Source organism: Mya arenaria, chromosome 8 (genome assembly GCF_026914265.1).
Source record: "Mya arenaria isolate MELC-2E11 chromosome 8, ASM2691426v1".
Classification (NCBI taxonomy): Eukaryota; Metazoa; Mollusca; class Bivalvia; order Myida; family Myidae; genus Mya; species Mya arenaria.
In genome coordinates this window covers 66,459,422-66,481,098 of record NC_069129.1, presented here as the reverse complement: position 1 = coordinate 66,481,098, position 21,677 = coordinate 66,459,422, and the positions used below count along the sequence as shown (strand labels likewise).

Below are 21,677 nucleotides of genomic sequence, written 5' to 3'. Positions count from 1 at the left end.
GCATAGAGTTGTACGCTTATATGGTAGACGTCAAGAAACGTACGCTTAAACAGCTTTCAAAAATATTACCAAGCCCACAGTTGAGTCGAACTCCTGTTTTTACATGACCATACATTGATTTTATAACGTTAAACAGCCTGCCTCTGATTCCGAGTCTATATATTTTAAACCAAAGATTCTATCTTACAATAAAATCAAAGGCTTTGGAAAAGTCAACAAATACACAATATAGCTTTTTGTTTTGGCTTATAATACGATTAATCAACGCATGCACTACAAAAAATATTATCAATGTTTCCCATTTTTACCCTAAACCCAGCCTGCGATTCAATGTATATATGATTAAATTCTGCCTATTGTGATAGCCTTTCATTAATCGAACTCGCGAACAGTTTTCCCAAAACGTTTAACAATGTAATTCCCCTGAAATTACTAACCTCGTCAACGCTCCCCATTATATGAATTGGAACAATATACCCCTCTGTCCATTTTTCAGGAAAATAACCAAACTGTAATATTTTATTAAATATTTTTAATAATACGGTGATATAACTTGCTTTCCATAAATAAAAAATTCATTCAAAAATAAATCAGGCCCTGCACTTTTTTGCTAAGTTTAGCTTTAAGATGCCTTTATCAAGATCTTGTAAAGTAAATGGTTCATCTAGTTTAGAAAACATTGAGTTTAACTCATTATCTACCAAGCTATTATAATATAAAACAGTTTCGTCTGCTTGAAAAAAAACGCGTCTTCGGGGTTGTTTATTGCCTTAAAGTACACAGTAAACGAGTCGATAGATATATCTTTGGGAGATTTTGTAGTAGCGCACTCTGAGTAATTTCCAGTATTCTTTTGCACTTTTAGTTCTTGCATTTAATAGTTTTTTTTGGTATTCTGCTTTGACCTCTGATATTGGTATTGTCGTAATTTATTCTTATAAAAACTTCTGGCGTTGACCAATTTAACTCTATTTTCATCATTACTACATTTCCTATATGCATTTAATTCACTAGAAAAAGCCTTTTTTCTACAGAACATACTTGCTCATATATTTACCTTTTTCTTCAAGTGAATATTTAGTGGTTCTTGCAGTCAACTTTTTATTTAGAGATCGACCGAACATAGGCATACACATTTTTTCGAATTCTGACCAAAACATATTTAAATTGTTTTCAATTTCCTCATTTAAACTACAATTGTCAATATTAGTTCCTACCTCATTTATATAACTACTGAAATAAAAACTGTAAACACTGAATATATTGCTCCCTTTTATTATTATTCCAAGTAAATTTGTATTCCTTTTCTTTATTATTATTATTATTATTATTATTATTATTATTATTATTATTATTATTATTAGCATCTACACCAACCCTTCCATTGACAATTCTTAACCCAGTTTGTTGGAGAAAATCATTTAATAAACGACCGTTTGAATTGATAATGGTATCTTTGGAACAACGAGGTATAACAACATCTATGGCATAATCGTCTGGTAATGTATTTTGCCTACTTAAACTAATATTGTCGTTTGTGACATAATCGGGTAAATTTCCTACACGAGCATTCAAATCATCTAAAATCATAAAAGTGCAATTGTCATCACCATATGTTTGTCTTATGGTTATTATATTATCCATAATAATATCATAAATATTATTTTCAACAAAAAATTGCCTCGTAGAATTAGAGGGCACTATGTAACAAGCACAAATGTATAAATCAAGGTTCAAATTAAATAATTTTCCATTTACTCTAATCCATAAATGCGTATTATTATGACTTAAAATAAACATATCATCTGATACAAGATAATCCCTAACATAAACAATTATACCTCCCGAATCTGTAATTTTCTCAGATCTGTTGAAAACAAAACATTTAAAATTTGCATATTCAAAATCATGTTCGCTACCCTCCCACGTTTCTGTAAAACAAATAATGTCATTGTTGTCACATATACAACCAACGGACCATGGATGATTTTTTGCACATCCTTCTTTTACTCCAACTGTTGTCGGAATCGGTTAAAAAGTTACCGAAAACTTTCCCGAAAAGTCTAATAGACAATCGCACAAGCAACAAAGAGTCGACACATATTTTTACATACATATAGACGGACGATCGCAACACAATCTAAGTTAAAACCGAAAACTCTAAATTGAAAACAATGTGATGAAACTCTTAAGTTCATTCGGATGATGCAGTAAAGATAATCTTTGCCCTGAAATTCCAATAAACGAATAGAGCAGGCAAGTAGACAGAAAGTTCGTATAATAAACAATCCGCCATGTTTGATTTATAGTTAAAGATAAATGTTTTCTTTCTGGTAATTTTCTGAAACAGATTCTGCAATTAGCGATGCTTCTTACTAAAATTGTCTTGAAATGTTCTGAAACGTTTTCGGGAAGTGAAATTGGATGTGAGTCGGCTTATTTAAATTTAGCATTTTTTTAACTTCAGTAGTTTAAAAAATTGACGGAGGAGGTGTTCGTTTGAGATCAGAAATAGTATCTATGTATTATGAACTATACTAGTTTTATGTTGTATATTTTAGTTTTATGATCATGTTTTCATATGATCCTTAGATGAGGACGACTGTATTTTTCATGCATTACTCTAATATCGTCAAAATCGCATTCAATTCACAAGTTCCCATGCTTGTTTTGCAGTTGTGAATCTCTGTCTTGACTGCGACATTTCCCCGAGCTTATCTACAGCACTTGAACAAGTTATCGCCTCAATAATATTAAATAATCTCATATGGAGCCTGTATTTCTTCATTTTCATCAAAATAACAAATACAAGCTGCTTCATAAAATCACGGTTATCTATTCAAGTGAAACAATAAGGCCACAACAAACTGATCATTTGTTCTACGGATTTTTCCCAAAAAAAGTAGGAGCGAGCGAGCGAAAAAAAAAATAAAATACTTTTTTTTTTAATTTAAGGCAATTCAGAGGCTAGCGCAAGGCGAAAAATAAAATAAAAATTAAAAAGTTTATTTCTTACTAAATTTATCATGCAAAATGTCAAGAAATGCTTTTTAATTGCAAACATAGGTTCTTAGTTAAACATAGGTTCTTAGTTTAAATATAAATGAAAAGGTTTTGATTGTATCACATGAAAATCTGTCTCAATATATAACAAATGGCAATAAGATCCAGTGCTTTACTATTACTTAAGACACTGCCGATTAAATTGCGGGACAACACAATTGAAGCAGTATTAAACAAATCTGAAAATGTGGCACCGGTCATTATATTAGAGCAGGTGGTGGAATAAAGATGTTTCCCTTTCAAGACCTCGCCTTTACCACGAACCAATGGTTTATAGGTCCGTGCCTTGAAAAAGAAAATCATGACACCCTCCATAGCTTCAATGCCCGTAAGAAACAGGCCACTTTAATAACAGGCCACTTTACTACAAATCGATCAAAGAAAACAAGTGGATAAGAACAAAGAATTGAGAAAATTAAAACAGTCATTTTACTTATAAAAGGTTTTATTTTCTGATTTTACTGATGTTATTTTTATACTGTACATGTATGTGTAATGCACTAGTCAATTGTAACCACGACCCCCCAAGGTCCGGGGAATAGCGGGGACTTTGACTTTCGGTCCAGCCAACCCCGGGGGGGGGGCATGGTTACAATTGAATGGTGCATAAATACAGACTGTTTCTGAAACATTTACAAGTCCTTCTATTTTTATCAATTACGAGTATAAAACTGAGAAATGCATTTTAGAATTTAAAAAATAACTCACGAAAACATGTTCATTTGTTGTAAGTCGAGTGTCCGTGTATTTTAATATAAGTTTTGCACTCAAAATCTGATTTAGTTATTATTTAACACTAAATTTTGAGTACAAAACAATGAATTACTTAAAACACACATAAATAATTATTGTCTTCGACGCTGCGAAACTGTTGTTGTTTACTGAAGACTATAATCCATTGACTATGACGCTGATTTTCAATTAAAAATGTGTATTTTACATTAACGAAAACTGAAAGTATCCTGCAAATTAATACCGGAAATAGATAACAACGGTGCGTCCTGCAAAATATTCCCGACAAAAAAGACTGTCAAAAAATATCGGCTGTTTTGCGGTTACCCGGACCTGATTTTGTCCTGACACGAGGAAAGTTTGCTCGCGGATAATGTAAAACATGGAAATACCTTCAAAAAAGGCGAAGTCGACGTTGCAAGTTCAAATTTTAAGTAAAAAAAACTTCAGAAAATAGAGGAAATTCAGAAGTAAAAAAAAAAAAATAATATGCGCGGCCAAATACTAAGTGCGGGCGCAAAAAAAAAAGTTTTTTTTTTTTTTTTTTCGTTTTTCGAATTTTAGGTGCGGCAAATCCGACGAACAAATGATCAATTTGTTGTGGCCTAAATGTTGTAAGGAAATTTAAACATGTTCGTTGTTATTACCTACGATTATCAATAACTTTGATAACATATATCTGAGTTAATATTACAGGCGTTCCTTCTCATAAAATTCGCGTGAAATGAATTTGCCCGAGATAATTTAAATCAGTGACTGATTTATCGACATGATTTATTGGATTTCTTAGATTAGTTTAATAACAAACATTGAAGAGGTTTCTTTAATTATCCAATAAAGTGAACAATAAAGTCATATCGAATAAAAAACATAATATTTTTAACTTTTCATTATATATTAACACATAATTTGAAATTATCTCAGTACCTTATTATTCAAAAGGGGTTCACTCCATTCGATTAAACGTAACTATTTCACAACGAATATAAAACAGTTTATTACAATATTGTATCTACTTCTATGGTTGGCATCGTGTTAAATCATAATGTGAAATTTAGTTTTCTGTTGTGATCACAAACCAAACTTATATACGCACAAGGAATCCAACACTTTGTCCTTGTTTAGAATGTACTGCGCTATCATTTACGCTAACGAAAAAGAGAAGAAGAAAACAAACTATGTATGAAAGTACAATGTACGGAGTAATTGAACAGTTCATTGGCAGCAATGGCAATTGCAACCATATCAACGCTTGAAAGTATTGCCAAATACCGATATAAGTTGCAGTTCATTTTCCAGTATAACCATCTCAAGAACCAGAACAATATATATATATGTCAATCACTACACTGTGGGGAAGACAACCGACGTTTACGGCAGTCAAACAACATTTAAAGTCAGGTCATGGACGCCGTGATAGCAAATATACGCTGGTGGTCGAATGCCATTGTTCAATTCGTGGCATAAATAGGCCCTTTGGTATCAGATTGTTAATGTCCAATAACCTGTGTAAACGCAATAGACAATGCGTGCTGTTACGTTTGTGCCCTGCAAGCAATGACTTTTAATGCCACCAATTGCCAAAACACATGCACGTTGAAACTAACGGAGACTGTACGAAGAACGTATGAGTTGATCTATGGAACTTAGGCAGAGCATGATATTTTGCTACTTGCTAACCTGATATACGTTTGCTTTGATTTTTATATAGGAAATTTTACTATTTGTGTCGTTAAAATGTTTTTAGGAATGAATTGCAGGATTGGTGTTATTATCGGGATATGAACACAATTGGGCTGGTCAAAGTGTGTGGAGTCCGTGCATTTAAGTTGTTAAAACAGAATTCTTTTCAATGATTATAATAAAAAATATCATCTACGAAAAGATCATCGTAGCATTCAGTTAAAGTGTAAGGATGTTTTCATCTGTCAGAATAACGACACATTTGAAAACTAAGCACGACATATACATATGTTTAGTGGTTTTATTAGCATTCTCGTGTTTGTATGTTATTTATGACTGACTGCAAACGAAGTTTGAACTGTAGTGTTTAACAATACGTTTATGCTCAATTTTAATTATTTATTATTCATTTATTCCTAATTAGAGACAAAAAATAGTAGTTTTGCTTTTGAAATAGCAGGTGCGATCGTAATGTCTTGATTGTTTACCATAGAAATTGACAATTAATCATCCCCAATTCTTTCAACTACCTTTTCCGAATTGGTAATCTAAGAACATCATTCGAGAATCATTTCGAATTCATATTGGAATGATTGGACGCCGTTTAATAAAACATGGTAAAAATGTAACATAACTGATAACGGCACGTTCGCAAATCACGTATATGTTACAAAAACATATTGAACTCTAACGCGATTCCTATTGTGTCCATATTATGCATCGCAACTTGGGTTGAATTATTGTTCTTAAAATCAGGTAACTGTAGTCTGATGTTGTTGTTTTTTTCTATTCTGTCTTACTCATTCAATGATAAACCGGCATCAAATGAATGCAAATGTTTGCTATCTATATATGAAATCTTAATCATCGACACATTGATGGAAGAGGAGAGGACAAATCTCAAGTAATTTAATTCGCATTTATAACAATCGCGTTCGGATTGTATACAAATGAAGGTAACCCAACGAGTCATAAGAGCATTAACATTCTTTTTACACACGGTAATGCATGCTCTTACAAATATTTATTTATTTTTACATACTTTTTCAAAGCATGCGGTTAGTCAAAAAGACGATTAAACATTAAGGTAAGTAGCCTTTTTAACTAGAGAATTTGTGGACACGTAGCTATTAATATTAAAGAAACATTTATAAGAGTTAATATATTTGACCTGTACCTATATCATACATACCCTGTATGTTTTGTTTTTTTGTGTGTTTTTTTATTATGAAAGTCAAATGAGTTAATCAAGATAATGCATTAAAATTTAAAAACACACACACTTTTTTGCATCAATAACCTATATCGTGTGGTATACTGTCGCACTCAATATAGGAAGTTGCAGATTCCTTCAAGGAAGCATATCCATCCGTTTATCAACTACCAGTAAGAGGTCATCAGGTAATTCAAGTGTTCGAACAGTAACTTTCAGAATAATGGGTGTCGTCAAATGCCTCTCACACATTACAATCACGTGACAACTAATTTCGAGTGGGATTTCGATAGCTTGAAGCTTTTTAACAGGTTGCCGCCCTTTAATTATTATGGTTGTGTACGCCTGTCTCTTCAAAAAAGCGGATGATGATCATTGTTTAATAACGGAAAACAGACAAGTGCACTCGTTAATGCTAATTAGATGAAAGATAGTTCTTTGAGAGTATTAACTTCTTGCTCCAGTTTAAGTCATCAGCGAACTGTTGTATTTGAAGGAGTTTAAGGAGTATAAGATTATTTAAAGATAGTAATTTATGTCAAGTAGGGAAGTGTATATGTCTATATTATAAATGATAAATGGTAGTTAAGACAAATAAACTTCAACCTTCAAGTACAATACATCAAAGATGTTCAGATATTGTTAGGTGTTCCACGATACGAGTTTTCCATTTTAAATTCTTCTTGTCAGATTCACATATAAAACTATAATCTTAAAAGTTACTAGAAATTATACATTATTATGATTAATAATATAAGTAGCTGACATATATGTTAAACTGCTTCCTTTGCTTAGTTCCACATTTTTGAAATTATTTGTAATATCTTTATGTGAAGGTATTGATAAGTACTCGTTTATATAAATTAATACCATACTGTTTACTTAAATGAAAGCCATCGTCATGTTTTTAGGTGGCTGTCAAAATATAAAAACTTTAACAAACTTTTGACCAACACGTGTGGCCATCTGTTGACGAAATTTAGATTATTTATTTTCTTTTTAATTCCTTTCCTAATACTTGGCCTCCATTTACCACCGTCTGAAATTACAACATGGTTCTCTTTTCTGTTGTTTTACACATATAATTAACTCTGTCTGTAAGCCTGGGAAAGCAAGTATAATTTATTTATAAAGATAAGCTTCCCCTCATCAATGCAATAATAGTTTCTAGAAACATTCATTGGACATCTGAAAATAAAATTAATAAGATAAAGATAGAATAAAATACTTACAATACAATCAAAGCAAGAACTTGTAGTTTTTTAGTAAAATATTTGAAATAGGAATTTGAATCAAACATTATTACTCCTAGCAGCGATGTTGAAGCCACAAGTCAAAAGCTTTTTAAGCTCGTTTTTGAATTTCAAATCCATGGCAGCATAGATAAAAGGATTAACTAAATTGTTTAATAGAAATGAATGAAACAAAACTTGGTAGAAATTGTCTGTTGGTAAGGTATTTTCTTTCTCCTTTGAAGTAAACATGCTCCATAGCTGCAGGCTAAGGTGAGGTAAATAGCTGACAACGAATGCGACAGTAACAAATGTTAACATTTTAGTAACACGTAATGTCTTCCGACCAGATGTCGACGACAGACGCCGCAAAACTTTACTGGCCCACTTCGAGGATCTGTTCCGCAATTTACTTCTACTTTGTTTTGTACCAGTACTCATTGCAACTTTAGCACTGTCACGTGACGTACCACTCAATTCACCACGTGACATCCGGTGACTTTGCTCCGTGCTGGAGGAGTTGACATCTTGCTGATATGTTGAGTCGGAATCGTTTACGTCGTCCTCGCTTCGTGCAACCGAATCAACTGACTTTGCATTGGACTTTTCGGAGGCCTTCATCCGCTTTGCTATCTTATCCATACCCATTCTGGATACAGCTCTTGCTATTCGAATATAACATATTGCCATAATGGCCGTTGACAAAAATGCAAGAGCTAGCAGATAGATGTTGAACACTTTTGGCCAGAATGTTTCACTAAAATGATCGGTAACAAAGCACTTTGTGCCAGTGACATTTTTATATCCTGTCGGAATAGTTTTGTTCCCATAAAGCACTAATGCTGGGCTGGCGGAGATGGTGGAAATTACTAGCACCACAACATATATCGCCTTCTTTGCCATAGGGATACTGAACTGTGACTTTAGTGGCGTACATATCTTTCTACTTCGTTCAATTGCAATAAGAACTAACGTCAAACTCGAGGCTATACATGTATAGTACAGTATAAATCTGAATATTTTACAGGTGGCGACGTCATGATAATTAAATGCGAAGAATGACTCCGCGATTGCCCATGGTGCACCGACCGCACAAGCGAAAAAGTCATAGATGGCAAGAGTTATTATGAAACATCTATGCGTTGATGGACTGAATCTAAAGTAAAATATCAGCAATACGAAGATGTTGCCTACCATTCCAACTACCATCAGAATGCACAGGTACACCATAGAGCCCACGAGAGTCGAAGCCTTCTCCAAACTGAGGTCACCTGTTGTCCAGTTTCTAGCCCCATCCACATGAGAAAGAGGTGAATACATCTCTGTCTGGTAATGTGAACTATTCGTCCATTGACAGACCTGCTTTTGCACTTGTTTAAAGCATCACTTTATTTCCATGGAAAGGCTATATCCAATTTGACAGATTTAATATGCGTTATCACCCATCAATCATGGTCTGTCATGTTATCTCCTTCAGTTTATAAACAATCATGTTTGACAAAAATTATTGCATAAAATGCAGGAAAATACAATCCTTGTCACGAATGTTTCAATAACACTATTCATTGAATTCAAACACAGTTAATTAAGCAGATACTCAACTATTGTCATTTCAGCTTGATGACATATCTAACAGCGTCTCTCTCCCATATTGACTCTTAGTTATACAGGAAATAGTTTTATTGCTTAATTTATACACTCACTTCCTACTTACTGCGATAGTCATCTTATATCCTTCCACGGTTTTTAAGTGAGTATCATACTAATACCTAAATATTTAAAATACGAAATTAAGACTGTTGCATGAAATCCATATAAGAACAATATTCAAACCGCTGAATTTGTATTGCTAATGACGATGTGTTCAATAATGCACCAAGTCCGACTCAATTAACTGAATAAAATATTCATCAACTGAATGTCTTTCATCTGCATACTGCTTGAGTAGTATCGCCAATTATGATGTCGCGGTGCCACTATATCAGAGAAGACCTGCCAAACTATCTGAGGCAGTGCCAGAGAGAAGTCCCATAAATACGCCCCAGCTTGAAACGTCTTGGCAGATAAAGCGTCCAGTTGCTCTGGAAGAAAACAAAATGTTTAAGAAGTGAAAGGCTGCTTTGAAAAATACACATTTACCATTTCAGTTTTATGGCTTGCTGATAGCATAGTCATCGACATTTATTGGAGCCATTTGTACGTTGTATACACTAACATAGATGATATTAATATTAGTTTCACCTAAGATCAATAAATTATTAACCTTCCCGATATAATACTTGTTATCAACGTTAAATTTTTGAGTGTGCGTGACAAATGTGTTTTTGATACAACTGTTAATTAATTACCAGTAAATCTTAAATAACAATAAAGATAATGCAAATACTTGTTATTTTGCCATGGCTAGATTTATTATTCATTTTTATGTTACGCTTTAAGTTTAAGATTGCAATAGTTCAATGAACTCAGTATAGTAAATTTTGCAATAATAAATCGATCAAAACATATCGCTGTTTCTCCATCAATAGAGAGATACGTTATTATATACCAATAAAATAAAATAATTATTTTCTTACCTTAAGAGCAAAGAAGAGCAGAAAAATATTTCACTACTAGAATCAAGATTCTTTATCATTGACACGCATACCAGTAGATGCTTAATTAACAGAAGACGGTGCAATAGACAGGCCAGAAGACTATTGTATAGTACCAGATTAATAACAGATCCAACATAAGTGTCATTGTAATGTAAACATAAGCTCCTCGTTTAATTGCTCCTACTTCATCTAAACCTTGTACTAAGCTGTCTGACCGGAGCAGTTTTCTTTCCACTCATCATGCTGTATATTACCTTTCCTATTCCTAAATCAATTATATAAGCAAGGCATATATGGTTGTTCATAGTACGTTTCTGGATGCTTGACCTGTCCCTGACGTTTTTCACATTTTAAAGCAACAGTAGACTCATGTTCCAGTGACCTCGAGTTTCAATGACCGTTCCATGGTGGTTATCAACTTATAGTGTTGATGCAAGTATGATCTGGTGTAGGAACAACTACGACAACCACAACACACTGTATAGTACAATGTATATTATCGTTAACTTTTAGTGCCGGTGGTTGTTAAATAATAGTATGTAATGGAAAATAATTATTTTACCAAATAACATAAAACAATGTTTTTGATTGAAGGATAAGCTATGCATCCTTAATTTTGGACTAAAATGGTAATCAGTGTGAAATGCAAAGTTTTAAAATATATTATGAATCCCTAAAAACATTGTGTTACAATAAGAGTATCTATATTTTGAATTTGGGCATGTTTACTATACAAATAGTTTGACATAAATCGTAACAATTTTTATACATTATTATGTAAAATAATGAATGTGCGTTGATACAAGTGAACAAAACCGTTTATAAAGCTTCGGTACATCCACACACGTACATTTAATGCTTTTTCAGCGGACGTTCTTTCGCAACTAGATATTCAACCTTACATTTCTGGCGTTGTTCCGTAATTCCTTATGTTACCTATATCATATTGTAGAAAATTGAGAAAAAACACGTCAAAAAGTGTTCAAGAACTTGTGTTTTTTAGGGTGTAGGCCGCTAGGTCTGTTAGAACTGCTGTGGTCAACGACTTATAATATATAACCAATCTGTCCTTTTAGCTACGGATGAGTTTTGAGTGAGTTGCTTGCTAATAGTAGCGCTTTAATGAGTATTCATATTATGTTGTGCGGTCATTATAGTGCGGATACACTGCGTTTTTTCGTAATTACGCAATTAAAATCATATGTAAACAGTTTTAAAATATCGCGTAATTAATCAAAATTAATACATGTACATTTGTATATATCTGTGTTAACGTTTTCGCTGCGGCCGGGAATCGGTTTAAAATAGAACCAGGGTCATCGGATTCGGGAAGGTTTATTCCATGGAAATTAACCCGCATTTTATTTTATCATATAATCGGTTTGATTGTAAATCATTCATAAGTAAAGTTTCTGAGATTGTTAGTATGCACTTAACATCTATGTAAATAAGGTAAGCCAGTGGTATTTAGCTTTTCAGAAACAGTCAATTCAATTCAATTGTTGTCTTATTTTGTATTGGTTATACAAGTTTTCATGTCAGTTCATAATACGTTTTCATGGGAATTGGAACAGATAAATAACGATATAGTGAAATTAAGTATGATAAAGAGCAAAAGAATGAATTCTACAAAATAAAGAAATAACAAAAGAAAATGTTCTAAAACGATTCTTTCTTCTGTTTTCAATAATCGACTTTGGTGAAAGCAAAGCTTTCTGCAAAGAAAATTATGATTTAAGTCAAAATAATTTATGTTGTTTTTGATATACATATACGTGTTTGAATGTGGACGTGTTGTCTTTTGATGGGGCTTTTTCATCGAAAAGCAAGCAGAGTTGGTGTGTGACGTCTAAGCGAGCACTGTGGTTGTTAAGGAATATACTTCTCTGCGCTATCAATTAGGAACAGGTGAAGAAAAAGTGGTGTCTGTCCTCGACTTCTGCACAGATACACAATGGAGTTTCAATAATTTTTCGGTGAAAACAGATGTTCGTGTAAAGCAACTGATATAGCACCATTGATATGTAAGAATGAATCGTCAAGACATAGCCTTGTTGTGAACTTCATATCGTTGCTATAGACAAGACAAACATGAGCGGGCCGGAACTCGAGTCTTGTAAAGTCGACAGGGAATGCCGTTCTGTTGGAGGCTTAATTAAACAACTGGTTTGCCAAACCAATTCACAGCTTGCGAAATATCCCATAAAAACAGCTTACCAACTAAATGATAGACGTATGTAAAATGGTTGACGGTCAATATATATTGCCGAACAATGACTTAAAATATGTTAAATTCTTTAAGATACAATATATGATGAACTACGGTATAAAGCCAACTTATCTCAATGCTTATAAATTATTTTTATTTCAACGTTTCATCGCTTTCTTTTTAACAAAACTATTGTTGATTGGCACAATTATTTCAGAAGAAAAGTATTAGGCATCGGATTACTTACCCCAAATTGAAGATTAACTGTTAAACAGACATAAGTGATTTTGGGAAATATAAGTTTTTTGGTTCTTCAAATGCTTTTTTTTTGGTGATGATTCATTAATTAAACATTTTCTCCTACATCTTAATGTCTACTATATATGACCAGATTGTTAGCAAACTGGTAGAAAAGCAATGAAACCTTGTAAACACAAGTGACTCCTGTCTGAAACATTATTGTTCCTTCGTGTAAGCTTGCTTAACTTTAAAAAAATTTACAATATCACGTCTATCTCAAATTACTGCACGTTCCCATTGTTCATAAATGCCTACCTACAAGGAGAGTGGTTTTCCAAATATATTATCAAATGAATTCTATCAAATCGTCGTAACAGTCCACTTATGTTGAGGTAAGTCGAGATTCCCATTGTGACGCATGCTCTCAGAAAAAAACTGTTTTAATGGCACCATAACAGCAGAATATCAGAGAAAATTTGAATACTCTCTGTCTCGTTTGATATGAATACCTAGATTATCGTATCATCAACGAGTTACTAAAGAGGGAGAGAGATTTGCACATCCTGGTTCATTTCAAATCTTTATTTAAATTTCTTTGGAATCTATTAAATAAAGTGAACACTTCCCCAAAACGTAAAGAGGATAATCGTACAAACAACATAACAGTGAAACTCTTTTTGATATACAGATAGACTGTCCATCGTTACTACATCTTAAGCTTAAGTGAAGACTCTACATTGCAATTAAAAACAATGTGATCACCAACTAGTGATCATTCGGGTGAGGAAGTTAAGTGTATCTTTGTCCAACAACTTACACTACGAAAATCCTATTTACGAACAGAGCAGGCAATACAGAAAGTATATACAAGAGATAGAACGTTTGTATTATAAACAATACGCCGTGCCTGATTTATGATTACAGATAAACATTTCCTCTCTGGTATTATTCTGAAATGGATCTTACAATAAGCGTTGTAACCCTACTGAACTTGTCTTGAAATGTTCTAAGAAGTTTTCAGCAAGTGAAAGCGACTGAGTTTCGGCTCGTTTATGTCTTAAATATGAAGGACTTCAGCAGCACAATTTGTGGAAGGAACTGTTCCTTCAGAAAAGGTTTTGCTGACCGGACATTTTGCATTTATACGAATTATGTACTGAATAGTTTAATGTTGTACGTTTTAAATCCACGGCCATGTAAACGTTAGTTTCAGACGACTGTTATGTTTTTCTCGCAGACTTAATAAATAAAGTTTTTTAGTAGCCTATGAGCAAAACCCGTACCTCGTAGATGAAGTCACAAGGCAAAACGTCCATGAATTCAAAATTATCCTTTTTTGTTTCACAGTTTTACTCAGTGTCCTTACTGCGACTTTTCCCCGAGCTTAACCTACACAAGCAAACATTTACCGCCTCGATAATGTTTGCTATTTTTAAATATTCCTGTATTTCTTCAAGTTCATCCATACAACATTGATAAAATAACGGTTCTATTAGGGGAAACAATAAAATTAGTGTTTTCGGAAGTTTTAAAAAAAGTTTCGTTGGTGTTGCATATTTTATTGTCTACGATTTCCAATAACTCAGATAATCAATATAATAAACTTCTCATCAAATTTGCGAGAAAGAATCTGTCTGAGATAATTTAAATCCGTGAATGCTTAATCGACATGATTTATTGGATTTCTTAGATTATTGTTAATAGTAAACATTTCAGAGTTTTTTGTGTTTAACAGTTAAGTAAATAATACAGACATATTGGAAATAGTTTGGTTGAGTATTCGTTATATATTTACATACGACTTGTATTTTTTTCAGCGCAATATTCTCTTATTATTCAAAAATGCATTCAATCCATTAATTAAACGTATCTGTTTCACAACAAATGTAAAACAAGTCATTACAACATAATGTAGTTATGTGTTGTGGGAGGAGTACTCGGATAAAGTCCACTTGGATCAACTTTTATGGCTAGTAGATCACAAACCAAACTCACATACACACTGATTGATTGCCGATGTTTTTTATTTACATATGAAAACTAAAACATCGACACATCATCGGGAAAGGATATAACATTCCACAAGTAATTTCATTTGCATTTACAACAATCCTGACTTTAGCCTGAATAAAAATGCACCAAAGCACCTTCAGTGCAGGGAGTAAACACACGGTAATGTACGCTCTTTTAACATGTGTTCCTATAAGGTGAGCATTGTCTAAAAGACGACTAAGCACAAAGGTGTATATTTTACTGCGACTCCCGGGTTGTTATTAAATATGCAACTTTAGTAAATCGCATTGTCATACATCAATCCTTCATTTACTGTATAGGTCCGTTATTTATATCGAGCGTAAGTTCAGCAACGTCGTTCTTAGATTCAATTAAGACCAATATTGAATACCAACCATGGAGCTCCGAATATCAGTACACGAAGGCAATGTACTTGAACCCTAATTGCCGTAATAGATTACATGATCGATTCTTTCATCGTTTTGTAATACAATGCATATGTTGAGCCGTCATTTCCTATATATTTTAGAACATCTATTCACGTCATGAAGCAGATAGTGGTTTATTTTCACTGATTATAGTAATTACTTCAAGTTTCATCCGCTCAACACACTCAATGTGGGTCGTTTTGGTAGCAAACTTAAAATCCGGTTTTCATCAAGCAAAAATAAATGTAACGTCATCAGTCAGTTCAAGTACTCGTGCAGTATAGACAATATTAGCTATTAAAGTCCAATGACTGTCAAACATTACTATCACTTGAAAACTTATTCAGAGTTATGTGTCGATTTCCTGAAGCAGATACTGTAACAGGTTTCCGCCCGTGTTCTTTACGACATTGTTTGACTATTTAATAATGTGGTGGATGATCATTGTTTAATTACTGAAGTAACACACGAGAACTCGTTCATGTTGACTACGATTATCGATCGTTCTCTGAGAAGATTTACTTGTATAAGAAACGTCTTATACCAGTAAACGTCATTAGTAAATTGCAGTATATTCAGGATAAATGACATGCAGATAGCAAATCATGACAAGCTTGTAGTGCACATGTACACACCATGTATAAACTTGGTATTAAAGGTTAATAAAGTTAAAAGAATCGAAAAATAAGAATTCTTTTAAAAAAGAAGTGAAATCATATCTTATTGTTGGTATGTAGTGCGCAGAATTGGAAGATTTCATATTTATTAATTGTTATTCTTTTAGATTTTAAGCTTGCATATCAGTTCTAAGATTTTTGTCATATTATGGACCAGAAACATTTCTTTTTTACTAAATAATTTTTAAATACAATTTATAGAAAGACATTTAGTCATGGTACTCAGATGATAATGTAATATAATGTGGTGCTACTTAGGCGATACGAATATTCTAATAATAAACTGCTTGTGGAATTTTCAATATTCAAACAATCATAAAATCTGGATTTTTTTCCAACAATTATTCTCTTCTGTGTGATAAACACTAGTGAAATTTATATAAAAAGTTCGGCAGATTTATTACCAGTTGTAATATCTGTATATGGATATTTTAATAAGAACTCGTTATCACCGAAAGGTATCTTTTTAATTATGTTAACGAAAATTGGAGCCATCGTCATATCAACTTACAATGTAAAATCAACTGACTTTCGTTAATTGTAAATATTTTCCGAAGAACCCAACATCTTCTGATATGTTTGGATCGCAAATCATCGCATATCAATATGCATGTAAGTTAAAGAAAATGTTTATCTGTTTTATTGTTTCTATTGTGTCAGCAGAACAACATACTAGAAAGTGTTCACTTTTAATATTTAATGTATTCTTGTCATTCGTTTTTTTAATTTTACTTAAACAATGGTTTGAAGGGATTGTTTTTTCCCGCGTTATTGTGACGTAATTTGATTTTGATTAACTCTTTCCAGTTACGGTCGGGCTGTTCTATATACAGAATGTGTGATAAAGAATAACTGTAGGATTTTCTTTAATAAAATGAAGTATTTATTTAACAATTCTTGAATGAAAACAATGAACTATTGGTGTAAACATAAGTAATGAATTGCGTGGTTAATGTCATTATCGGGGATATGAACGCAGTTGGGCTGCTTTAAGTACGCGTTGAGTCAGCCCAACTGCGTACATGCCCCAATAATGACATCAATCCAGCAATTCATTCCTTAATAAATGATTATTAGGTGACTGTCAAAATAACGAATGTAAACGACACTTTTTATCACCCCGTGTAGCCGCTTGTTTACGAACTATTTTAAATTATTTGGCTTCCTTTTCTCATAGTAAGCATCCATTTATCACCATTTAAAATAATGAAACAAGGTCCTATCCTCTCTTATTTTACAGATAGAATTAACTCGGTAAGTCTTGAAAAACGAAAGTATTTTATTTATAAGATAATATTATACTTCTTTATTTCGAAATTTGCTCGAAGACAAATGTATTGGATTTCTGAACAAAAATGTAACTACATAAACAATGAAAACATTGGTAAGAAACTAAGCAATTTCTCGTTGATAGATAAAGTTTAAATCTCATATCAAACAGTATTTTTCGTTGTACCGATATTGAAACCACATGCCAAAATCTTTTTAAGCTCGTTTTTGAATTTCAAATCCATGGCAGCATAGATGAAAGGGTTTACTAGATTGTTTATTAGAAACGAATAAAACAAAACTTGGTAGAAGTTGTCTGTTGGTAAGGTATTTTCTCTTTCCTTTGAGGTAAACATGCTCCACAGCTGCAGACCAAGGTGTGGTAAATAGCTGACAACAAAAGCGACAGTTACAAACGTTAACATTTTAGTAACACGTAGTGTCTTCTGTCCAGATTTCGACGACAAACGTCGTAAAACTTTACCGGCCCACTTTGAGGATCTGTCTCGCAATTTACTTCTTTTTGGCGTCGCACTGGCACTAATCGAGACTTTAACGTTGTCACGTGACGTAACACTCACTTCACCTCGTGACGTCTGGTGATTTTGTTCCGTACTGGAGAAGTTCACATCCTGTTGATATGTCGAGTCGGAATCGTTTAGGTCGTCCTCGCTTCGTGCAACCGAATTTACAGACTTTGCATTGGACTTTTCGGAGGCCTTCATCCGCTTTGCTATCTTATCCATACCCATTCTGGATACAGCTCTTGCTATTCGAATATAACATATTGCCATAATGGCCGTTGACAAAAATGCAAGAGCTAGCAGATAGATGTTGAATACTTTTGGCCAGTATGTTTCACTAAAATGATCGGTAACAAAACACTTTGTGCCAGTTACATTTTTATATCCAGTCGGAATAGTTTTATTTCCATAGAGTACTAAAGCTGGGCTGGCGGAGATGGTGGAAATTACTAACACCACAACACATATCGCCCTTTTTGCCATTAGAACACTGAACTGCGACTTTAGTGGCGTACATATCTTTCTGCTGCGTTCAATTGCAATAAGAACTAACGTCAAACTCGAGGCTATACATGTATAGTACAGTATGAATCTGAATATTTTACAGGTGGCGACGTCATGATAATTAAATGCGAAGAATGACTCCGCGATTGCCCATGGGGCACCGACCGCACACGCGAAAAAGTCATAGATGGCAAGAGTTATTATGAAACACCTATGCGTTGATGGACTGAACTTAAAGTAAAATATATGCAGGACGAAAATGTTGCCTACCACCCCAACTACCATCAGAATGCACAGGTACACTATAGAGCCAACGAGAGTCGAAGCCTTCTCCAAACTGAGGTCGGCTTCCGTCCAGTTCCTAGCCTCATCCACATGAGAAAGAGGTGAGTACATCTCTATAAGTTATGTCGAATTCCTTGTCCAAAGACTGAACTGCTTTCGCACTTATTTTAAAGATCAGTATAGTTCCTTTGGCGATACATCTTTGACATCCATTATAATTTTCTTTAAAACTAATTTCATAAATTCCGGAAAAAAGTGGAACGTTTCAATGCGAATTGATTTTGAACTTAAACAGTATCAAGCGGATACACAATTTTTGTATCTCGGTTATTTTTTTCAGTTGAACAAATCACCAGTCAGCCTTTTGGTAAGATAACGTTTAGTAGCACAGGAACCAAACAATCAAGTACATGCTTAAAAACTTCTTGCCGTGCTATATCCTTCAACCATATGTAATGATTTTTTTCCGTTATACTCCAACATAGTATTTAAAGTGCTTAAACTGAACACTGAATATTGTACGATTGCATTTGTATTTGTAGCGACTGGATGTCCAATTATACACTCATTACAAATAACTAAATAAGCGTTCCATAAACTGAATGACCGGCATCTGCACAACCCTTTAGAAGTATCGCAAGTAATGACCATACTATCCCACCGGCTCACAGAAGCCCTGCTAGACTATCTGAGGCACAGCCAGAGAGATTTCCTATTACTACTCCGTCAGATTATAACGTCTTGAGAGTGAAGCGTGCAGCGATTCTGGAAGAAAAATGTTAGTAAAGCACAGAGACGAGCTTCCTCAGAAGTTACACATTCACAACGTCTGTTTTATTGTTGGCTGATGTCATAAGCGCACATTTATTGGTACTATTTGCATGTTTACGTGTTAGATATACGTTCAAGTATGATAATTACTATTACCGCCTAGTTTATGACTAGGTGACGTATGTGTTTTGTGGTAAAACTGTCATAATTGTAAGCGAGTAATGCTAAACAATAATAATACTATACAATTACTGATATGTTGTAAGTGTTGCATGACTTTAAACTATTTTTTCCTACTAATTTTCCTAAACTATTTGTTTGCTATGTCTTTAAAATATAACTTGAAAATTCTCGTTATCGAGCATTGTATTTCGTCCTCTAATCATTTCAAACAAACCTGTTTAATAAGTTATAATACTCTCATTTTTGTAATGAAAAATACTTAGTTTAAAATACATAAGAAACAACGAGAATTACAAGTAACCTTAAAACGCCGAACGATGATTTGAATTAAACCGATTTTAAAGAAGTAAATTAAAAGTGTATACTTAATCGTTGCATACTTATATGTGATATTAGAAATAAGCCTGGCAAAACTAGACCATGCTTCCTTAACTCTCACACAAATATCTGGGCTAGACAGACACTGATCGAAATACTATTGTGTACGTACCTTACTAATAACAGATCCATCACAAGTGACATTGTAATGTAAACATAAGCTCCTCGTTAAACGGCGATTACACTATTCACCTATACCAATAAGATCAATCGTCTGTTTCTGATCTGGATCGAAGGCCGCGTGCGTAAGCCGATTCTCATTTTTTGACGTTTTTAGGTTACTCATAATTATCTTTTGTGTGTGTCTGTTGTATTTAAACTCGAATTATTTTTCCTTACGCAAATATAAGGTTTATAAGCATGTATAAATTAACTCTTCCTTATGGTTTTCTTAAAATTTATCCGCAAATATACTTCACATGAGGCCTTAACTTTTCTTAATATTAATGGTCACTATTATATGTTTATGAAAACAAAAACAGAACTTCTAAAAAATGAATATGCAACACAGATTAACTAATTGCTTTTATCGCATGTTTTACTTTGTTTTTGTCTTCAAGTTAAATTTACCAGTTTGTATGCAACTTTATTGGAAACAATACTTGCTTATTTGGTAATATTCCAGTAATTCAAACGTTTATTTTCGTTGTGTTTAATTATAAAGATTTATTCGAAAAAGGCACTTAAATTTTAATTTAAATCGCTCGTTCATGAAATGCTTAGTATGCTTGCAAGGGGCTTGATTAAAAGTCTTCTTTTTACATGACGACAAGTGACAGTTCCTTTATAAATATATCACATGAAACAAATAAACATAACAAAATCCGTTGCACAATGTTGGTATTCAAAACGTTACACTTAAAATTGTATAACGCAATAGGTAATCCATAAAAAAACCATGATGAACTTGTTATTAAATAAGCACTGCTAACATGGTCGCCGTTTGATTACTAAATTAGCACTCACTAACATTGCGCCGTTTGATTACTAAATTAGCACTTACTGACATGGCGCCGTTTTATTACTAAATTAGCACTCACTAACATGGCGCCGTTTGATTACTAAATTAGCACTCACTAACATGGCGCCGTTTGATTACTAAATTAGTACTAACTAACATGGCGCCGTTTTATTACTAAATTAACACTTGCTAACATGGTCGCCTTTGATTACTAAATTAGCACTCACTAACATGGCGCCGTTTGATTACTAAATTAGCACTCACTAACATGGCGCCGTATGATTACTAAATTAGCACTCACTAACATGGCGCCGTTTTATTACTAAATTAGCACTTCCTAACATGGCGCCGTTTTATGACTAAATTAGCACTTGCTAACATGGCGCCGTTTTATTACAAAATTAGCACTTGCTAACATGGCGCCGTTTTATTACAAAATTAGCACTTGCTAACATGGCGCCGTTTTATTACTAAATTAGCACGTGCTAACATGGCGCCGTTTTATTACTAAATTAGCACTTACTAACATGGCGCTGTTTGATTACTAAATTAGCACTCACTAACATGGTCGCCGTTTGATTACTAAATTAGCACTCACTAACATGGCGCCGTTTGATTACTAAATTAGCACTAACTAACATGGCGCCGTTTTATTACTAAATTAGCACTTGCTAACATGGTCGCCTTTGATTACTAAATTAGCACTCACTAACAT

General features: G+C 33.5%; 2 protein-coding genes across 2 annotated transcripts; both read right to left on the bottom strand.

Annotated features, from left to right (window-relative positions):
* Nucleotides 1-7,485: 7,485 nt before the first annotated feature.
* On the bottom strand, nucleotides 7,486-9,579 carry LOC128243823 (G-protein coupled receptor 84-like). Its single transcript, XM_052961789.1, has one exon. It carries the CDS (start codon nucleotides 9,241-9,243, stop codon nucleotides 7,984-7,986), a length of 1,260 nt encoding a protein of 419 aa, XP_052817749.1. The 5' UTR covers nucleotides 9,244-9,579; the 3' UTR covers nucleotides 7,486-7,983.
* A 7,368-nt stretch (nucleotides 9,580-16,947) lies between these two features.
* Nucleotides 16,948-20,134, bottom strand: LOC128242442 (D(2) dopamine receptor A-like). Its single transcript, XM_052959598.1, has 2 exons — nucleotides 20,114-20,134; nucleotides 16,948-19,434 (listed from the first exon to the last, which is right to left on the bottom strand). Exon 2 carries the CDS (start codon nucleotides 18,778-18,780, stop codon nucleotides 17,521-17,523), a length of 1,260 nt encoding a protein of 419 aa, XP_052815558.1. The 5' UTR covers nucleotides 18,781-19,434; nucleotides 20,114-20,134; the 3' UTR covers nucleotides 16,948-17,520.
* Between the last annotated feature and the right edge of the window lie 1,543 nt (nucleotides 20,135-21,677).

What these genes read in the sequence shown, in the direction of transcription:
- LOC128243823 (XM_052961789.1), bottom strand. Translation starts at nt 9,243, where the DNA reads ATGTATTCACCTCTTTCTCATGTGGATGGGGCTAGAAACTGGACAACA.
- LOC128242442 (XM_052959598.1), bottom strand. Translation starts at nt 18,780, where the DNA reads ATGTACTCACCTCTTTCTCATGTGGATGAGGCTAGGAACTGGACGGAA.